The 22810-nt window shown below is 40.1% G+C and overlaps 1 protein-coding gene across 2 annotated transcripts in view; it reads right to left on the bottom strand.

Moving 5' to 3' along the window:
• The window catches only part of BRINP1 (BMP/retinoic acid inducible neural specific 1), a 317655-nt gene that overhangs the window by 48936 nt on the left and 245909 nt on the right, over window positions 1-22810 (bottom strand). Inside the window, exon 6 of one of the 2 annotated variants that reach the window (XM_077283451.1) lies at window positions 4342-4578. The exons of the other annotated variant lie outside the window; for it this stretch is intronic. Within the exon in view, the coding sequence (XP_077139566.1) occupies window positions 4342-4578 (237 nt within the window). The remainder of the gene's footprint in view (window positions 1-4341; window positions 4579-22810) is intronic. 2 annotated transcript variants of the gene reach the window in all.

Raw genomic sequence — 22810 nt, 5'->3', positions numbered from 1 at the left:
AGAAACGCTGCAGAAACGCACAAAAGAAGTGACATGCACTTCTTTGAAATCTGCAGCGTTTCTGCACGGATTTTTCTGCACCATGTGCACAGCTTTTTTTTTTCACATTGATTTACGTTGTACTGTACATCACAGTGCAGATCTGCAGTGTTTCTGCAGGTGAAAAAAACGCTGCAGATCTGCACTAAATCTGCATCGTGTGCACATAGCCTAAAATTGAAATATATAGATATATATATATATATATCTCCTCTTTTGTTTTAATATACCATATTTTCCGGTACAGTATATAAGACGACTTTTTAACCCCTGAAAATCTCAAAAGTCGGGGGTCGTCTTATACGGCAGGTGCGGAGCTCTGCTGTCGCTGCATATGGTGCGGGGAGCGGTCCTGATGATGAGGTGCCTCACTGGAAAGGTGTAAGTGAATCAAGCCTGCCATTGCATTCTATTACCTCCTTCTTACACCCATCTGGCCCGCCCTTCTCTGCCTCTCAAATCTCGGGATGGAAGTGAAGCGACGCAGGCACGCATGTGACACTACACTTCCATCCTCACGAAATTTAAGAGGCAGAAAAGGGCGGGCCAGATGGGTGTAAGAAGAGGAGCTGTTTCACTTCCATCCTCATGAGATTTGAGCGGCAGAGAAGGATGGGCCAGACAGGTGAAAGAAGGAGGTAATAGAATACTATGGCAGAGTTGATTCATTTACACCTTTCCAGTGAGGCACCTCGTCATCAGGACTGCTCCCCACACCATATGTAGAGCTCTGCACACGCCGTATAAGATGACACCCAGCATATAAGATGATCCCAGACTTATACGGCGAGTATATCCCAAACTCTACAGTATATTTTAAATGGAAAAGTTGGGTGTTGTCTTATACGCCGAGTCGTCTTATATGCCGGAAAATACGGTATATATAAATATTTATAAATTTTATTCCCCAGGATAAGGGCCAACATACTTTCGGTGTTCCACCATATAAGTATTTGGTTTCTTTTTTAAGAAGACTTACTCAGTCCAATAATAGATTCATACAGTTTGGACCATTGACCAAACTTGTGCTTAGTTTGGCTGGGCCTCATACCAGGTCCACAAACAACGTAGAAGATTCAGAGAAGCCGGGGCACCAAAACCTTAGATTTTTGATAAAAAGAACTTGAACTTTACTCCATATTAGTTAAAACAGGAAGACAAAGCAGGAAAACGTTAATTAACCTTTCTCAAGCCTAAAGAAAAATACAGCTACAGCTCTGAAGGCCTTTCTAAAGTTGTATTTTTCTAGGCTTGAGAAAGGCCAATTATGGCAGAAACGTTTTCCTGCTTTGTCCTACTGTTTTAACTAATATGCAATAAAGTTCAAGTTTTTTAAGACGAACCTGCGGTTTTGGTGCCTCGGATATTAAGAAGACTTGCTAGATTGGTTTGATGCTCTGTAAAAATATTCTATTTATTCTGTTCTTTTTTTATTATAACATTTATTAAAGTAGGGTTCAGGATCCAGTGAACACTCTAATATTACTTCTAGCATATTTTATATCTTCCCTTTAGGCAGTTCTTCCATCACTGCAAGGCAACCCAATCAACTCCATTGCCTCTACTCTGCGGAGACATGCCTACTTGATTCGAGCTCTGTTGTCTAATATTTTCATAAAGTCCCTGACAATCACTGTCGAGATAAGATAAGAGGTCCATCTCTTAAATGCCATCTTATGACATTTTATTGTGAATGTCCATCATCATTTGCTTATCTTTGGTGGCTCTTTGATGTGGGAAATTACATTTCATTTTTATTAAAGTTTAAGATGATAGTAAAAGACTTGGACTATGCTATTAAAGAAACGTGGGCGTCATTTTCTTGGAAAGTGAAGACCTTTAGCTATAAACCGCAACAGTTATGTAATAATGAAGGCCCTACAACTAATTAATTAACCAAAGCCACATAAACATAGAGAAATAGTAAGACTTGTGGATATTTATATTCACAGGTTTCCTGGTTTTTTATAAACTTACAAATTAAAAGCTGACATTGCAACTCGGCCGTAGTGGAGAAATGTGCCTACCTCCGTCTGACGATTCCAACATGTGTTCGAAGAGTTGACGTAAGTTTTAGGAAGACGATATGGTGTGAAGTACCAATGATTGAAAAGTTTCCTCAAGGCTTCCAGGTGGTTGGATCATTTAGAAACTTTATGGACCAGGATAAAGATAAATTTTCATTGGTGACTGGTATTTTTTTTCTATTTCCTTACAAATTTAGAGTTATGCGGAGGGTAGATTATTAAAGAAAGATTCAAAGGATGTAGGATGGGTAAAAAAGTCAGATCAAGGCATGATTGTGAGCAAATGCCAAAGTTACGGTTAAAAAAAAACTTGTGTAATGTTACATTTCTTGGAAGCTTGATCAAGTTACGTCTGAAATCTTTCATTCTTATTAATTTCTCATGATCTTTCAGTCTGAATAGTTATATCGAGTTTCCAGTCTTTGCCCTTCTTTGCTTAGAATTCTTCCATCACTAAGTCATATTTGATGCATTCCAAAATGTTATTCTTTCTTTCTTTCTCTCTATTATATTATTTCTTCTTCTTTATGTCAATACATCCCACAATCAACTTGAATGTCCTATGTTTATGATTAGTCTGCATTCTTGTACTTGATTTTAATGGTCCTGCCCATGTAACTAACAGCTAAATATTGTTCATTTTTTCTTAATAAAAAAATATAATAATAAAAATATAATAATTTTTGAATAAAAAATATGCTGAAGAAAAAAACCCTAAGAGTTGACTGCTCCATCACATGTACTCTAGGGACATCCCATACATTTGGGACTTCTGGATCATGTAATGGTGTAAGAACATATTTGGGGGACAGTACTTATGTAGTAGATTATATAATAATGGGATAGGTGGACCAAACCCACAAGAAAACACGAACCATAGTCATCTATTTGAACCTTTGGGTCCTGGTGTCCATTGCAGGATATCATTCTCAACCACCAACAGACCGAACGCTTATAGTTTTTTGCTTAAATCTGTGATGAAAGTGAATCTTTGGTAGGATTAACCCCTGTTTATATGGGAATGCAGGTCATAGAATGCTGAAAAAAATGATACCTTGACATCTGTGATCTGATGTCTTAATTCAGAGAAATTCATGTTTTTCTAACTATGTAAATGAGCTGTTGAGATCTATAGGCCGGACATAGATCTCCCTGAGAATTTGCCTCTACAGCTCATTGTAAATGTAAGGGGGTGTTACCAGTGTGAGACCTGTAATGACTGACAGTCTACTCTCCTGATCTACATGTCTCACACTGGTAATGCCCCCTTACATTTAGAATAAGCTCTGTTGGTGGATTCTCAGGGAGATCTATGTCTGGCCCATAGATCTTAACAGCTCATTTACATATTAAGAAAAACGTGAATTCCTCAGGAATAGCACATCGGATCATAGATATCAAAGTATCATTTTATTCAGCTTCCTATGACCTACATGACCACACAGATGGCTTAGGAGTGTTTATCATACTGACAGCTTCCCTTTAAGGCTTTCTACTGCTCCCTCGTTGGTAAAGACTGGTCCAGAGTACTGATTATTTTCACTCTTCTCCATTAATTCAATGTTTATTACAGATTTACCTTTGCTTTTCACAACTTTGGTAGAATAATCAGCTCTTGCTGGTACGATGCTATGATATTATGCTTCATATTTTGTGACGCAACTATTTTTTCCTGCTTTTATACATTTATTGTTCTATTTTGAATATTGCATTAAAACAATGCTTAAAAAGCGAAATAATTGTAGAAACAATGGTTATTGCCAACATATTGTAGCAAAATTCTTCCCTAACACTATCCAATACAGTGAGTTGGAAGTGGCAATTAAAATGAGACACTGGCTGAGATTTCATGTAATGCCAATGAAAATAACAACAATAATAATAATAATAATAATAATAATAAATTAGACAAGTGTAAAAGGAATAGAAGCAAAAATGAAAACACAAATTATTAATAATTCATAACTATCTTAAACACATACATATAATTTGTAACTGCTTTTGACATGACCGACCTTGTGGTACAATAACTGGAAGGAATAATATGCCGGCAGTTCAATAAAAAAACATGTAAAAGGTAAGTTTATGAAAACAAACAAGATGTAAATTTTCTTCAGATGTGATTAAGATGGCGCATGATGCGAAAGTGTCCAAAACGAAGATTTAAGACACTGAACAGAATGAAAAACAGTTCTAAAGCGCAACGATAAAAAAACGCACAACATGATTTATGCAACAAAGGACAATATGGAAACTGAGAAATATGAATCCTCACCTGAACTTTCAAAATCTTTGTATGCCAATGCCCAGGCCTTGCCCTGGTTACTCAGCGTGTTCTCCATGATCTGGATGTCAGTGAAGGGACAGTTACATTGGGGGAAGGATTCAGAGCACAAGCAGGAGCACTGAGTGTTCCTGCACACATATTCGCCTTCCCCATTACACATGATATAACTCAATGCAGCCTGAACAAACTTCTCCTGTAAGTACTGAGGCATAATGATCTGCAGACCTGAAGACAATGACAATGATAGAGGAGATTAAACAAAGAAAGGTGTCGGGGGTATAGATGGCATATACATATACAGGATATTACAGCAGTGCTTACAGATTCACATACCTGCAGACTTCACCCCGCTATCACAGTATGATAAGAGCCCACTCCGGTAATTTGCACTTTCAGCGCACCCAGGTTACTGGCCTCGAAAAATATGTGAGAAAACCGGTAGCAGCTATTATCAGATTGTGAAAGGTGTTGGGTTGGAAGTTTAATCAGAGTGGAGAAATGTGTGGCATAGAATGCTTGTACCAAAATAAGGCTGTCAAGCAGAATGGTCCAAAGCATTCTTCATAGCATCAACACAATGCACACAAATCATGGATAAACGGCAAGATACCAAACAATCTATGGAATACGTGAGCCGCAATAAAATACCATGACCTTGAATGGCAGTTCCTAAAAGGTCTTGTGACCTTTTAATCAAATAAATTACGGTACATCAACAGTACTCCTGATGGTATTCTTCTGTGCCTATTTAAAGCATAAGATGTGGAAGTGCCCAGTAGACACATGGACACAGTAAGGGACTAAAGGTCTTTCTTGAGTTAAATATTTCGAAAAAAGGATTTTCCAGCACTCCCAACCCTAAAACTAATCTTTTTATCCTCTTCAGTTCTACAATAGCTGAGCTTCACCAGCACGAATTACCGTAACACCCAACGTAAGACTGACCTACACATACACCTACACATTTGTTTTTGCTATATGGTACAGTACGTGTCTTTTTTTGTTTTTCTTTGTGCTATCCATAGGAAAGACAAGCAATGTGCAAGGGCTTCTCACAAAATTAGAATATCATCAAAAAGTGAATTTATTTCCGTTCTTCAATACAAAAAGTGAAACTCTTTATGTACAGGGTGGGCCATTTATATTAATACATCTAAATAAAATGGGAATGGCTAGTGATATCAACTTTCTGTTTGTGGCACATTAGTATATGGGAGGGGGGAAACTTTTCAAGATGGGTGGTGACCATGGCGGCCATTTTGAAGTCGGACATTTTGGATCCAACTTTATTTTTTCAATGGGAAGAGGGTCATGTGACACATCAAGCTTATTGAGAATTTCAGAAGAAAAACAATCGTGTGCTTGGTTTTAACGTAATTTTATTCTTTCATGAGTTATTTACAAGTTTTTACTTTTAAAGTGTGTTCAAAGTGCTGCGCATTGTGTTGGATTGTCAATGCAACCCTCTTCTCCCACTCTTGACACACTGATAGCAACACCACAGAAATGTTAGCACAGGCTTCCAGTAACCATTGCTTCAGATGCTGCAAATCTCGTATCTTCACAGCATAGAAGATGTGAAGCATGTGAAAATACGAGATGTGCAGCATCTGAAACAATGGATACTGGAAGCCTGTGCTAGCATTTCTTCTGCGGTGTTGCTATCAGTGTGTCAAGAGTGGGAGAGAGGATTGCATTGAAAATACAACACAATGGGAAGCACTTTGAACACATTTTATAAGTGGTCATAGACTTGTAAATAACTCATGAAAAATGAAGTTATAGTAAAACCAAGCACACCATTGCTTTTCTTGTGAAATTCTCAATAAGTTTGATGTGTCACATAACCCTCTTCCCATTGAAAAAATAAAGTTGGATCCAAAATAGCTGACTTCAAAATGGCCGCCATGGTCGCCACCCATCTTGAAACGTTTTCCCCCTCCCATATACTAATGTGCCACAAACAGGAAGTTGATATCACCAACCATTCCCATCTTAATTAGATGTATCCATATAAATGCCCCACCCTGTAGAGTCATTACAAACAGAGTGATCTATTTCAAGTGTTTATGTCTGTTAATGTTGATGACTGTGGCTTACAGCCAATGAAAACCCAAAAGTCATTATCTCAGTAAATTAGAAAAATTTACCAAAAACACCTGCAAAGGCTTCCTAAGCTTTTAAAATGTCCTTTAGTCTGTTTCAGTAGGTTCCACAATCATGGGGAAGACTGTTGACTTGACAGATGTCCAGAAAGCAGTCATTGACACACTCCACAGGGAAAGTAACTTTTGCATTTCATTTGGAAATAAAGGTCCCAGAGTCTGGAGGAAAAGTGGAGAGGCCACAATCCAAGCTGCTTGAGGTCTAGTGTGAAGTTTCCACAATCAGTGATGGTTTGTGGAGCCATGTCATCAGCTGGTGTAGGTCCACTGTGTTTTATCAAGACCAAAGTCAGCGCAGCCGTCTAACAGGACATTTTAGAGCACTTCATGCTTCCCTCTGCCGACAAGCTTTTTGGAGATGGAAATGTCATTCTCCAGCAGGACTTAGCCCCTGTCCACACTGTCAAAAGTACCAATACCTGGTTTACAAACAACAGTATCACTGTGCTTGATTGGCAGCAAACTCGTCTGACCTTAACCCCATAGAGAATCAACAAAGTATTGTCAAGAGGAAGATGAGAGACACCAGACCCAACAATGTAGACAAGCTGAAGGCTGCTATCAAAGCAACCTGGGCTTCCATAACCCCTCAGCAGTGCCACAGGCTGATCGCCTCCATGCCACGCTGCACTGATGCAGTAATTGATGCAAAAGGAGCCCCGACCAAGTATTAGTTGCATTTACTGAACATACATTTCTGTAGGCCAACATTTCAGATTTTAAAATCATTTTTCAAGCTGGCGTAATAAAGTATTCTAATTTACTGAGATAATGACTTTTGGGTTTTCATTGACTGTAAGCCATAATCATCAACATTACCAGAAATAAACACTTATATAGAACATGCAATAAATAACAGGCTCAAGTCCCATAAAAGGGTCATCTGGTTTTAAGGTAAAAGTCTGCAGTCACTCATTATAACTGCAGACTTGTTAATCCTCACATTATGCGTACTGCACATGTGGGATTCTTTTCCGGTGCTTTTTCTGGTGGATTCCACCCAGAATTAACCTGAAAAAGGATGTTGATTGTACATGTTCTGAATCCCTTCCGTACATATGCTTGACAGTTATGTTATATGTCGTGTCCCTGCCTTTGATGCGGATTTATTCAGCAATCATCTGACAGCTGGGGTCTGCTGAAGACCCCCCTGCCTGTCATTACTATTCTCCTGTGACAGTGTTTAGCTGGCAGCGTTTATAACAGATCGTGATTTCCTCTATACACAGCAGAGCTGATGCAGTGCCATGTATAGTACAATCGATCAGGTGATCATAGCTTTAAGTCCCCTAAGGGGACTATTAAATAGTTACAAAGTGAGAAAAAAATGTTTATTTAAAAATATTTTAAAAAAATGTAAAACTTCAAATCACCCCCATTAAAAATCAATTAATAAAAAAATAAAAAATACACAAATTTGGTATAAATAGATCTATCAAAATCTGAAATAAATTAATCCAATCGATAAGCGGCGTAATGGGAAAAGGAATCAAAATGCCATTATGTTTTTTTGGCAGCCACAAAATTGCAATAAAATGTAATAAGAGGAGCTCAAAACATTTGATCTACCCCAAAATGTCATTAGTAAAAATGTGAGCTCAGGGCGCAAAAAATAATCCGTCACACAGCCCCAGATCATGAAAATTTGAGGCATTATGGCTGTGAGAAAATGGCGCCAAAAGCAAATTTTTATTTCTACAAATTTCTGATTTTTTTTTCACCAAATAAAAAAAAGACATGTTTAGTATCTGCGTACTTGTACTGACCTGGAGAATCATGCCGCCCAGTTGGTTTTACTGTATAGTGAACATTGAAAAACAATCAGAAATTGCACAATTGCACTTATTTTGCAATTTCAATGCATTTGGATTTTTTTTTTTTGCTTTCCAGTGCATCACATGATAAAATGGATGGTGTCTAGTGATGAGCGAGTGTACTCGTTGCTCGGGTTTTCCAGAGCATGCTCGGGTGGTCTCCGAGTATTTGTTAGTGTTCAGAGATTTAGTTTTTCTTGCCGCAGCTAGATGATTTGCGGCTACTAGACAGCTTGATTACATGTGGGGATTCCCTAGTAACCAGGCAACCCCCACATGTATTCAGGCTGGCTAATAGCTGTAAATCAAGCAGCTGAATCAACAAAAACTAAATCTCCGAGCACTAACAAATACTCGGAGATCACCCGTGCAACGAGTATATTCACTCATCACTAATGTGTCATTCAAAATTACAACTCGTCCCGCACAACAACAAAAAAACAAACCCTTATACGGCTATGTGGATGAAAAAATAAAAAAATTATGGCTCTTGGAAGAAGGGAGGAAAAATAAAACCAGAAAATAGCCCAGTCAGGAAGGGGTTAAAGCTCTTTAACGCTGCAACATTTTTATTTTCATTGCTTGATGCATGTGTAGATAATGTGCAATCTTTATGATCTGGTTTCCTATTGTTGTGATTACAGTGGGTACGGAAAGTATTCAGACCCCTTTCAATTTTTCACTCGTTTCATTGCAGCCATTTGGTAAATTAGAAAAAAATTATTTTTTTCTCATTAATGTACCCCATCTTGACAGAAAAAAAACATAAATGTAGAAATTTTTGCAGATTTATTTAAAAAAAACTGAATATCACATGGTCATAAGTATTCAGACCCTTTGCTCAGACACTCATATGTAAGTCACATGCTGTCCATTTCCTTGTGATCCTGCTTGAGATGGTTCTACTCCTTGGAGTCCAGCTGTGTTTAATTAAACTGATAGCACTTGATTTGGAAAGGCACACACCTGTCTATATAAGACCTCAGAGCTCACAGTGCATGTCAGACCAAATGAGAATCATGAGGTCAAAGGAACTGGCCAAGGAGCTCAGAGACAGAATTGTGGCAAGGCACAGATCTGGCCAAGGTTACAACAGAATTTCTGCTGTACTCAAGGTTCCTAAGAGCACAGTGGCCTCCATAATCCTTATATGGAAGAAGTTTGGGACCACCAGAAGTCTTCCTAGACCTGTCTGTCCAGCCAAACTGAGCAATCATGGGAGAAAAGCCTTGGTGAGAGAGGTAAAGAAGAACACCAAGATCCCTGTGGCTGAGCTCCAGAGATGCAGTAGAGAGATGGAGAAAGTTCCACAATGTCAACTATCACTGCAGCCCTCCACCAGTCAGGCCTTTATGGCAGAGTGGCCCAACAGAAGCCTCTCCTCAGTGCAAGACATATGAAAGCCAGCATAGAGTTTGCTAAAAAAAACCACATGAAGGATTCCAAGACTATGAGAAATAAGATTCCCTTGTCTGATGAGATGAAGATAGACCTTTTTGTTGATAATTCTAAGCGGTATGTGTGGAGAAAACCAGGCACTGCTCATCACCTGCCCAATACAATCCCAACAGTGAAACATGGTGGTGGCAGCATCATGCTATGGGGGTGTTTTTCAGCTGCAGGAACTGGACGACTGGTTGCCATTGAAGAAAACATGAATGCAGCCAAGTACAGAGATATCCTGGATGAAAACCTCTTCCAGAGTGCTCTGGACCTCAGACTTGTCTGAAGGTTCACCTTCCAACAAGACAATGACCCTAAGCACACAGCTAAAATAACAAAGGAGAGGCTCCAGAACAACTCTGTGACCATTCTTGACTGGCCCAGCCAGAGCCCTGACCTAAACCCAATTTAGCATCTCTGGAGAGACCTGAAAATGGCTGTCCACCAACGTTCACATCCAACCTGACGGAACTGGGGAGGATCTGCAAGGAAGAATGGCAGAGGATCCCCAAATCCAGGGGTGAAAAACTTGTTGCATCATTCCCAAGAAGACTCATGGCTGTTCTAGCTCAAATGGGGTCTGAATACTTATGACCATGTGATATTTCAGTAAATTTGCAAACATTTCTACATTTCTGTTTTTTTCAGTCAAGATGGGGGGCAGAGTGTACATTAATGAGAAAAAAATGAACTTTTTTGAATTTACCAAATGGTTGCAATGAAACAAAGAGTGAAAAATTTAAAGGGGTATGAATACTTTCCGTACCTACTGTATATTCATATATGTTTGTAGGCCACCATTGAATATGACACTCTCCAGGTTTAGAAAGCAGAGAATAGGGAAAACATATTTCCTACTGGCAGTGTATATACAGTAGGTGGAGGGGTGAATTCATTATTATTAACACTTCTATTTTTTAAAACATTCTTAATTTACCGCATTTTTTCAACACCTGCTTCAAACTTTTGCACAGTACTGAATATATACTGTTTGTGTATATGAAAATATGTATGTTTGCACATACAGCCTGGAAAATAAGTATTTGATACACTGCCAATTTTGCAAGTTTTCCCACCTACAAAGAATGGAGGGTCTGTAATTTTTATCATAAGTACACTTCATCTGTGAGAGACAGAATCTTAAAAAAATCCAGAAAATCACATTGCATGATTTTTACATAATTAATTTGCATTTTATTGCATGAAATAAGTATTTGATACAAAAAGCAGAACTTAATATTTGGTACAGAAACCTTTGTTTGCAATTGCAGAGGTCGAGGTCAGATGTTTCCTGTAATTCTTTATCAAGTTTGCACACACTGCAACAGGGATTTTGGCCCCCTCCTCCACACAGATCTTCTCCAGATCTTTCAGGTTTCGGGCCTGTCGCGGGGCTGCATTTATTTTCAGCTCCCTCTAAAAATGTTCTATTGGTTTAAGGTCTGGACACTGACTAGGCCACTCCAGGACCTTGTAATGCTTCTTACGGACCAAATCCTTAGTTGCCCTGGCTGTGTGTTTCGGGCCATTGTCATGCTGGAAGACCCAGCCACGACCCATCTTCAATGCTGTTAATGAAGGAAGTAGGCTATTGGCTAAAATGTCGTGGTACATGACCCCATCCATCCTCCCTTTAATATGGTGCAATTACCCTGTCACCTTTGCATAAAAGCACCCCAAAATTATGATATTTCCCCCACCATGCTATATGGTTGAAATGGTGTTCTTGGGGTTGTACTCATCCTTCTTCTTCAACCAAGCACGGCGAGTGGAGTTGATAAAAAAAGTTCTATTTTGGTCTCATCTGACTACATGACCTTCTCCCATGCCTCCTTTGGATCATCCAGATGGTCATGGGCCTGGACATCTGCTGGAATGAGCAGGGGGACCTTGCGTGCCCTGCAGGATTTTAATCCATGACAACTTAGTGTGTTACTAACAGTAATGTTTGATACTGTGGTCTCAGCTCTCTTTAGATCATTGATCCTCCCGTGTAGTTCTGGGCTGATTCTTGACCTTTCTGAGAATTATAATTACCCCACGAGGTGAGATCTTGCCTGGAGCTCTAGACCAAGGAAGATTGACAGTCATCTTGTGTTTCTTCCATTTCCTAATAATTGAGTCAACATTTGTTGCCTTCTCACCAACTGACTGACCATTGTCCAGTAGCCCAACATAAAGTTGTTCCGGTCTACAGTTTTGTCTCTGGTGTCCTTAGACTACTCCTTGGTCTGGGCCATGGTGGAGAGGTGGTTGACGTGTGATTGAATACGTGGACAGGTGTCTTTTATACAGGTAACGAGGTCAATCAGGTGCAATTAATCCAGGTAATGAATGCAGAGTAGCAGGCTTCTTAAAGAAAATCTAACAGGTCTGTGAGAGCCTGAATTCTTACTGGTTGGTCAGTGATCATATACTTATTTTGTGCAATAAAATGCAATTTAATTATGTAAAAATCATACAATGTGATTTTCTATTTTTTATTTTATTTTTAGATTCTGTCTCTCACAGGTGAAGTGAACCTATGATAAAAATTACACACTTCTCCATTCTTTGTAGGTGGGAAAAATAGCAAGATCGGCCGTGTATCAAATACAAATGCTAAAGAGAGTGAAGTACATGAAGGCAGCCTATAAGGCCATGTTCGCACGGTCAGTATTTGGTCAGTATTTTCCATCAGTATTTGTAAGACAAAATCAGGAGAGGAACAATCAGAGGAAAAGTATAACAGAAACATATGCTCCACTTCTGTATTTATCACCAACCCTTGGTTTTGGTTACAAATACTGATGTGAAATACTGAACAAATACTGAAAGTGTGAATGTGGCCTTAGGATAAATCTATGGGGTTTGTTATTTTTTTAGAACCTCATGTATAATTTAAGGACTAACATGAGTTAGAATCTATGACATTTTCAAATGCTCAATAGTTGTTTGCCTTAAAGATTTTTCCAGGACTCGACTAGATGGTTATGCAGACATATGGTGTAGGCAGACAGCTGGAGGGTCGGCTTATCTTATCAGATCACCATGTTAGGTATCAAAGTCACCAGTTGTGCACAATATCAGCAAGTTCCGAAAAGAGGCACATTAGATATATCAATAAATCACGTCATTTTTAGTGAGACCTGAGGACCATGTAACATGAATGTGGGTGTTCCGTCTCACCTATTACTGATCTACTGATCCCCCAAAAAAGGACATTTTCAAACCATTGTATAAATTACAAAATTATGATATATCCATTATCTCACTCAGTGTCATAGACTTTGAATGGGGTCATAAGGGCGTCTGTCGCTCTATTCAACTTTTTCTGCATACGGACTTTTGCCGGGGAACGAAGCAGAGAAAGTGATAATTTAAAGCCTCTGACGACATTGACGGGTTCATCTACTAATGTGTATGGGGGCTTCGGACAATTTGTTATTGGGGCAGATTTCGATCCGGTATGTCTGATTTCAACCTGCCCATCCTTTTGCTCTCTAAGACATGTCTGGTGGTGGCTGTCTCATAGAGAATACAAGAGTACTCGACCAAACAAGCGCTCCTGTGTATGGGAGAGTTAGCTGAGATGGCTACAGGTCGAACAATCAGCCAAAGCTTTGTTTGGCTGACAGTCATCTCATGTGTATGGCAGACTTACAGTAAGTCCCCCATACAAGCTATTAGTGGGGATTCTATCATTTGCATCCACCATGAACAATTATAAGCTATTCAGTACATAGGCGACCATTTTTTGTACAAAGTACAGCGGGGCAACAAAAAAAGGAGCCAAAACCCGGGTAATGAGAAGAATGTAACCTGATCTTGGACCTAAATGGAATAAATTTAACATGCTAACTCATCATGGTGCCATCATGGGGTATTCTGTTCTGACATTCCTATGACAGCATCAGTCAGTCAAAAAAGGATCAAACATGTTGGATTTTAACATGCCCAATGTTTTTTTCACACTTTAGGTAAGGTGTTGTTGGAGGTGATTGGCAGCAACTTATTAACCTGACCCTACTAAAATGAACCTAGGATGCATATCTATGGTCGAGAAAAAACTGTCGACAGAAGTGCCTTAAGGTATAAATGCAATTAAACACCTGTCATGGCAGCTATGTTTACTTATTTCATTAAATGTTTATAAAAATGAGAGTCGAAGTCAAAGCTTCACCTCCATCTCAAGAATAGCACTATAGATTCCCATGGTTACAATTAATGATTCATAATATAATATCCATTTAGCTGATATTTCTTTCTTCGTTTTTCTTCCAATTATGTCTGAGGTATGTGTATTGCTTGTCTATTCTACACAAGGTCGTCATTCAATTTTAGGCTGTTTTCGAAAATGTTGGCCACTCACACTCAATGGTATTCATAAAAGCTAATCTAATTGAAATTCTCTTTAGAATTTTTCAAGTTTTCGTCTCTAAAAAATATATCTGTATTTTGCAGAATTTAGACCATCATTCTGAATCCAATCACTAAGACTCTCCAGTGGTCTGCATCGCACATCTAAAGAGGAGCTGTCACCAGGTCAAAAGTGTCCACCTTTTGCTTTTATTTTATTCACATTGTTCCCTTGATTATTCCATTCTTTTCTATTTTAAAATAGGCCATATGGCTCCAGAGGCAAGAGAATTTCTGTTTGCAGCTAATTTTTATGGGTGTGGCTCACAGGATTCTCAGGGACAGATGTTTTAGGCTGCTCTGCATAATTATCTTGTGAGCCATGCCACCGAGAAACTTGTGAGTCATGCCCCAAGAATCCCGTGAGCCATGCCCCTGAGAATCCCGTGAGCCATGCCCCTGAGAATCCCGTGGGTCATGCCCCTGAGAATCCCGTGAGCCATGCCCCTGAGAATCCTGTGAGCCATGTCCCTGAGAATCCCTGGGGCATGCCCCTGAGAATCCCGTAAGCCATGCCCCTGAGAATCCTGTGAGCCATACCCCTGAGAATCCTGTGAGTCATGCGCCTGAGAATCCCCTGAGCCATGCCTCTGAGAATCCTGTGAGCCATACCTCTGAGAATCCTGTGAGTCATGCCCCTGAGAATCCTGTGAGCCATGCCCCTGAGAATCCTGTGAGCCATGCCCCTGAGAATCCTGTGAGCCATGCTGCTAAGAATCTCGTGAGCCATGCCCCTGAGAATCCCGTGAGCCATGCCCCTCAGAATCCTGTGAGCCATGCCCCTCAGAATCCCATGAGTCATGCCCCTGAGAATCCCATGAGCCATGCCTCTGAGAATCCTGTGAGTCATGCCCTTGAGAATCCTGTGAGCCATGCCCCTGAGAATCCTGTGAGCCATGCCGCTAAGAATCTCGTGAGCCATGCCCCTGACAATCCCATAAGCCATGCCCCTGAGAATCTCGTGATCCATGGTCCTGAGAATCCTGTGAGTCATACCCCTGAGAATCCTGTGACCTATGGCCCTGTGGTAAAGACCATCAAATTTTGTATTAAACAAAAATGTCTATATCTCTGGAACTGTGTGGCAGATTTTAAATAAAGAAGAAAATGTAACACTTAGGGACTGGAAAATAACATAAGAGCAAACATTGACCACTTTTGAAATGATGATAGGTCATCTTTAGATGAATGCATGGTTACACATGCTCAATGCCCCTCAGTTAATTTTTTTTGCAATTGTGGGATAAGTATGGAACTTTCTTATATTTCAGAACATAGCCATGCAAAAATTGAAGCAAATCATTAACATTAATGCCACAGAAGAAAAATTTCATATCTTGGTTCTTCAAGAGTCACCACTTCTCTGCCTCACAGATTTTTTATCAAGAAAAAGCTGCCTCTTGTGGGAGACTGGTCTGTTGTCTGCAAGACCACTTTTCAGGTACTCCAGCAGTACCACTTCTCCATTCCCCACAAAAGTAGCCATGACCATGGCAATGCTGATGGGCTATCCCGGCAAGGAGAGATTGCGGGAGTGCGCTCATGGGAACACAGGAATGTGATGCCCCCTTGCGCCCTCTAAAGGGGGAGGTGTGAGATATGAGAAAATGATATCTAATTGATATCATTTTGATATCTGATGGAATTCCCTTTCAGATGCAGTGGCCCAAAGATACTCGTTCCAAACTCAGCCCCCACTCTTGACATTCCCCCAAGCAAAAGGCAAATCAATTACACGTTATACAATGGGAACTCATTATCCAGTGATGTCCCTTCCTTGGACAGAGCAGATCAATGTTTTTCTTTAATTGTCCCAAGCAAACAGGCCTTTGAAGCTCTCTCCAGTGGGCCAAAAGACCATAGACCCAGTGTCTCCCAGCACCAAGTTTTGTAATCATCACAGGGGTGTGAACTCTTGTGCTCTTGTGCAGCCAACTGGAGTCCCTTGTTTGACTCAAGAAGACCTTGTGGCACTACAGGTCCCAGACCAGCACAAGGCTCTGAGATATTGAACTGAGATATATAACTAGAAAATGACTTATAATAAAAGAATGCAATATCTCTGAGCCTAGCCGAGCACATAATCGGAATCTGCATTCCTTTCTCCACAAGCCCATCCTCTACAGCCACCTCTAGAACCCTGTGTTATTGAGTTATAAAGCATAGCTACCAGGAATTAAATATGGTAGCCATATTTGGTCTCCCTGCACAGATAAAGTCCAGAAGAACCCAGTGGCACTGCTGTCATTCCATCTGGTCCCTCGAGCGAAAAGTTATGAGCGCCCATGCTTCTGGACAGAAAACTATACTCTCAGATATGGGAGGAGAGAAGCTGCACAAGCCCAGGGTTGGGCACAGCATGTGGGAGGGGCAGCCTAGGGGATAATATGCAGCTTCTCATTATGGAGTAAGTTTTTCTACTGGCAGGAGGCCCTTTAGCTGATACGGGCAGAGAATCACGTAACAAAGATTTGGACCTGTGATCCAGCAACGCCTCCCTGTGTTCACATGCTACATAACACAGTACCGTATTTTTTGGACTATAAGATGCACATTTTCCCCAAAAAAATTGTGAGGAAAATGAGAGGTGCGTCTTATAGTTCGAATGCAGGCTTACCCGGTTGGCTGTGGCAGTGGTGTGGTGGCGGCAGAGGTGCGGGGATGATGAGGTGGGGTGAGCGGTATGGCGCGAGCAGAGTCCCTTCCACTGGTGAGGTGATGCTGCGGCCCGGTATCCAAGGCGAGTAGCAGAGCCGGGTGAACCACGGCTTTCTCGGTGGTGGTGGCCATCTTCCTGATGCCGCGTGCTCACAGATTGAGTTCTCTGCTTCCCGGGGCTTCAGGAAAATGGCCACGGGAGGCCACGCGTGCGTAGACTGAGTTCGCGGCGGCCATTTTTCTGAAGCCGAGTTCTGCAATTTTCACCCCAAATTTGGGGTGCGTCTTATGGTCCAGTGCGTCTTATAGTCTGAAAAATACAGTAATTGCAACCTATCTATACCCTACCCTTGTACTACACTCTTGACTGTATACCTGTATATTTGCTTTTGTAAATATATACCTGTATCTTTCTAGTGTGCCATTCGGCGAGTAGATATAAAATTAATCTTGGGCTGCTCTTTTATCTCGATTCACGAATTCCCACGTCTGCACACTCAGTTGGTTATTATATGCTACCTGTGTTGATTTTTGACCCGATATATGCCTGCTGTCAGACGGGGCTTACATCGAACGAAGAACCGGTGGCAGCATACCGTACTGTGTTACTGAGGAGCCTTGACAGTGACAGCCAGGAGGTTTATATATATATCCTCAGCCTGGACTGGTGATGTAATCCCCCTCACTGGGAGTGCCTCATAACTGTAAGGGAAGCCCTCGGTGCAGTTCCCTGACTGGCCTGGGGCAAGTGGTGGTGCCAGAGAGCCGATCCCTGCTGAGTCCTTCTCTCCCCTTCCCAGAGGTGAGTGAAGTCGACACACTCCTTCCCCTGTGCCATCTGTTACAGTATCTTTTTCTAAATATGGATATACTTTATAGTGTCTAGCTTTATTTTATTGTTCTGTTATCTACTATATAATTGTCTAAGGGTCACTTCCGTCTTTCTGTCCTTCTGTCTGTCATGAATATTCATTGGTCGCACCTCTGTCTGTCATGGAATCCAAGTCGCTGATTGGTCGTGGCAAAATGCCCACGACCAATCAGCGATGCGCACAGTCCGGAAGAAAATGGCCACTCCTTACTCCCCACACTCACTGCCCGGCGACCGCATACACCCCTCTGGTCACCGGTCACACAGGGTTAATGACGGCAGTAATGGACAGCGTTATGCCACGGGTAACGCACTTTGTTACCGCTGCTATTAACCCTGTGTGATCAAGTTTTTTACTATTGACGCAGCCTATGCAACGTCAATAGTAAAAACATCTAATGTCAAAAATAATTAAAAAAAAAAAAATGATTATATACTCACCTACGCCGCCTTTATATACCTGTATCTTTCTAGTGCGCCGTTCGGCGAGTAGATATAAAATTAATCTTGGGCTGCTCTTTTATCTCGATTCACGAATCCCCACCTCTGCACACTCAGTGGGTTATTATATGCTACCTGGGTTGATTTCTGACCCGATATAAGCCTGCTGTCAGACGGCCCCTTTGCATCCTTTGCATTCTCTTAAGCACCTTCATCTAGTAGTCACCTGGAATTGCTTCCCAACAGTTTTTAAGGTGTTCTTAGAAGTTCTGAACATTTGTTGGCCGGTTTGCCTTCACTCTGCAGGCCAGCTCATTCTAAACCATCTTAAATGGGTTAAGGTGATTGTGGAGATCTAACGCACAACTCCGTTCCACCGCTTCATACCAGCCACCAAGGGCAACATCTGCAAGGAGTTTGTATGTTCTCCCCATGTTTGTGAGGGTTTCCTCCCACATTCCAAAGACATACTGATAGGGAGCATAGATTATGAGCTCCAATGGGGACAGCAGTAATAATGTGTGCAAACTGTAAAGTGCTGCAGAATATGTTAGCGCTATATAAAAAATAAAGATTATTATTACATAGCATTTACATAGCCTGAAGATGTGTTTTGGGTCATTGTCTTGTTGCAACACAAGTGATGGTCAAAGTGACCATCGCTGCATATAAGGACTGCATCGAGGTTGTAACAATTTTCCAGATTGTCTGACCTTCATGTCTTAAAATAATAAAGGCTCTTCACTTCGTTTCATTTAAATGAGTGGTTTGTGCCATATTCTGGCTTAGAAGAGTTGTGAAATAGGGCTCAATGCTATGTGGAACTGTGTGCCAATTTTTGTGAAAAACAGTAATCTTGTCCAATGCTCAATTTCCAAATTTATCAACCAAGAAAACAGCTTTATTGATCCATTAACATCCAGGACATCCTGTTAAAAAATCCTATGCTTTTCGAATGTAGAAATATGTAAGGTTCTTAGTCATGGCATATTTCTAGGTCTGAAATATGTAGGGCTTTTGTTTTTAAACTTGTGTGGTTTTTGTATCTTTTTAATGGATCAATTAAGCTCTTTTTTTTACTTGAAAAATTTGAAGATTGAATGCTGGACAAGATTATCCTTTTTTCACATGTTCTATTATCCTTCCAACTGGGATTCAGTGTCCGGGCACATCTTGAGAGTTCAAAGCTGTTTTCATCCAGTAAGCTGAACATTTTTTTCTTGTGAATGGTTGTACAAGTGTGTGCCAACTCTGTCTTTGCAAAACGTACCTCAAGGTCGCAAACACTTTCTGAAAGCCAACGATTTCAGAAATTAACTCTTTACAAAACATTTCTGTTCATTGGAAGACATTCCAGGTGACTACTTGGTGAAGACACTTGGGAGAATGCAAAGCTGTCATCAGAGAAAAAGGGGAGAATTTTGAGGAATTTTCATGTGTTCCTTTGTGGTTTTAATGCCATTAGATTGATTCTACAATGTCCATATCCCACTAAGAACAAGGAAAACCAAACTTGTCCAAACTTTTGGCTTACACTGTACACTTTCAATACTTGTGACCAACAACTCAACAATGACATTCTTCTTCCAACTACTGATAAGTAAGTTGAAGCATCACAGATCCGGAAATACCATATATTATTCCAATAGTTTCATTAAGCTGTTTCTTCCAAGGTTTATCATTTAATAATAGATTTGAAATGTTTTCAATCCTGGTACAAGTTAAGAGCTCACATTTATTATGTAAAATCCTAGAGATGCAGATAGAATAATGCGTATGTTAGCGTCCTCGTTAGAATTACATCTATAAGGGTAGCCATAAATGTTACACTTAATGTTTGGTTTGGATTGAATTATAAACACTTTACTTGCGTACAAAACATTATGTTAATTCCAATCGACATTATACAATCAACTATACACTGTTCAGATTGTATAACTTAGTAAATGTTTATCTGGATGACATTGAAATCTTGACGACACAGTCAATTAAAAAAAAAACAACTGTGGAATAGGATCTCTAAAACCGTATTTTAATTGTCACCGCTATTGAATTATGGATTTGGACACTTTCAGGGAAAATTGTGCTATTTTGGATTTTCATTAAAAATACGCATTTTTGGCTAAAGTCATTTTTTCAATCGGGTTTCTTTAAAAGATTTCAACCATTTAGCTTCTGCAGCCTTTGTTTATCATAGTACATAACTGGCTGCAGAAAAAGTAATAATGAATTTCATGAGTGATCTTGTTGTGACCGACGGCAGGGACCGTGATCCTTTCCATTTCTTCTTGTGCACTTTTTTGTAAGCCGATCTATGACCAAAACAAATTTGTCATACAGCACCTTTTATAAAGTTTATAGGAAGAAAAATAAGGCCTACAAAATGTCAGCAGAATTAGCTTACTGATACATATGTTTCTATGCATAAAATATAATTTTTTCTTCATTTTTTAATTTTTTGGGGTTCATATACCTAATTTTCTATTTGTTATGAATCAACAGCGTCTGACTCCAGCAAATCTGCTCATCAAAACCGGCGTAAACAACACCAATCTTGATGTATCAGGCACATAGTTTCAAAGGCCGGCTGGCTACAATTGGGTGTGACAAGACTAGTCTGGTGCAATCCACAGCTTTTTCCCGCACCGCTCCAGTTAATAGTGGGTTAGTCCCTATGTACACATAAGGGAGAGATCTGTCATCAACAAAGTGGGGAGGGCATAAAGTGTCAGGAGGTTGCACAGGACTAGGTAGGTCTCTCCCTATAATCCATTACCAGTTATTCAGGTTTGTCAAACTATGTATTCTCAGAAAAGCTACAGCATTTTAGACAAATACATATCCGGCAACTATCATGCAGTCAGGCTTTATTCTTACTGCCCATGGTTCAGGCAGCATGAATCTAACTTCAATCTGTGCTCAGAGACCCAACTTAGACAAAAAAGGCAACCACACCTACACTACTGAAAATATGTTTAACCCTTGTCAGGCTGCATAATTTTACAACCTTAACAGGCTGCATAGGTACAATTGTACCTTCACATATACCTCCACTGTGGGAAGACTTTACTTGGTTTCAGAAACTAAAGTTCATTCAGCTACAAATGTTATGCTGATATCTATTGTTCAGTGTTGTTACTGGTCACTTATGTTGCTGTCAATTAAGTTAATTCAAACTGGGAGTGGCTTCTACTTGTCTTCCTGCCTCCCTCCTCTCATTAGCCATTTTGCTGTTCATCTCATTGCTGTGAGCACACATTTCTAGGCTTGTGAAGTCTTCAATTTCTTGGAAACGAAGGTAGGAAAGTCTCACAGCATCTAACAGCCAGTTATACCTTTATTCTCATTATGTGGGGACAGAACAGTCAAATTGTCTTTCAGCCTGGACTTGGCTTACATATATTTTGTATGAAACTTATCACTATAGGTATAATTTTTATACGAAAAATGGATAATAATTAGTATCTACATATTGTTTTACGATGTTTTATTTATATTCAGCACAAAATACGAAGCCAAAATTCATCTAGCAAGTCATCATGAGTGATAGTAATGCTGGATCTAGTTTCTGCCATAATCCAAGAAAACGTGTTTGCAGGTTAGTATAATTTTGTGAAAAGCCAATAATGTAGTATTTCGGAAAATTATTTATTTTACATTTTTTCATATTTACAGATTTACGTCTGACGAAATAATGCGAATGCTAGAAGAATCTGATTCTGAGCATGAGGATGAACCATATGTTGCATCTGATGATGAAAACTATGTACCACAAGTGGATGTTACTGAAGAAGATTCAGACATTGAACAAGAAATGGTCATAGAGCATGAAAATGAATACGAATCAGACGAAAGTGTTGAGGATGATTCTGTGCCTCAAAGTGCAGGCGACATTTGGACTGCTAAGGATGAAACTCAATGGTGCAGTAATCCACTGCCAAATGCACAAACAAAATCTCGTAATGTCCTACGACAAAGAGGTGGCCCTGCAGCAATCAGCAACCTATATACAGCAAAAGAGCTATTCAAGTCCATCATGACTCCCGAGATGTGTGACATCATATTACGGGAAACGAATCGAAAGGCCAAGAGAGTTTGTGATGCTTACAACAACGAACTGGTACAACGTTTTCCTGATTCTTCCAAACGGCCACCACAAAAAACATTCAATCAATTTACTGAAACTGAACTTCATGCATTTTTGGGCATACTGATTGCTGCTGGTGTGCACAGAGCCAACAAAGAGAATCTGGAGGAAATGTGGAATGTTGCTGCTCTGCCTCTTATACGTGCAGCCATGTCTCGTGACCGCTTCAAGATGATACTCAGATTTATCAGGTTTGACAACGAAAATACACGTGCAGAACGTGTGCAAACAGATAAAGCTGCACCAATACGGGACATCTGGACAATGCTGAACAGTAATCTGGAGAGAGCCTACAAGCCATATCATTGTATCACCGTCGACGAGCAATTATTTCCATTTAGAGGTCATACTAAATTTACCCAGTATATACCTTCAAAACCAGCTAAATATGGCATAAAGATTTTCTGGGCTTGTGACTCATCAAATGCCTACCCTTTACAAGGTCAGCTCTACACTGGGAAACCAACTGATGGTCCTCGACAAGTAAACATTGGAGAACGAACAGTATTGGACCTAGTGA

Source organism: Ranitomeya variabilis, chromosome 2 (genome assembly GCF_051348905.1).
Source record: "Ranitomeya variabilis isolate aRanVar5 chromosome 2, aRanVar5.hap1, whole genome shotgun sequence".
NCBI classification, from domain to species: Eukaryota; Metazoa; Chordata; class Amphibia; order Anura; family Dendrobatidae; genus Ranitomeya; species Ranitomeya variabilis.
This window is presented reverse-complemented; position numbering and strand designations above follow the sequence as displayed.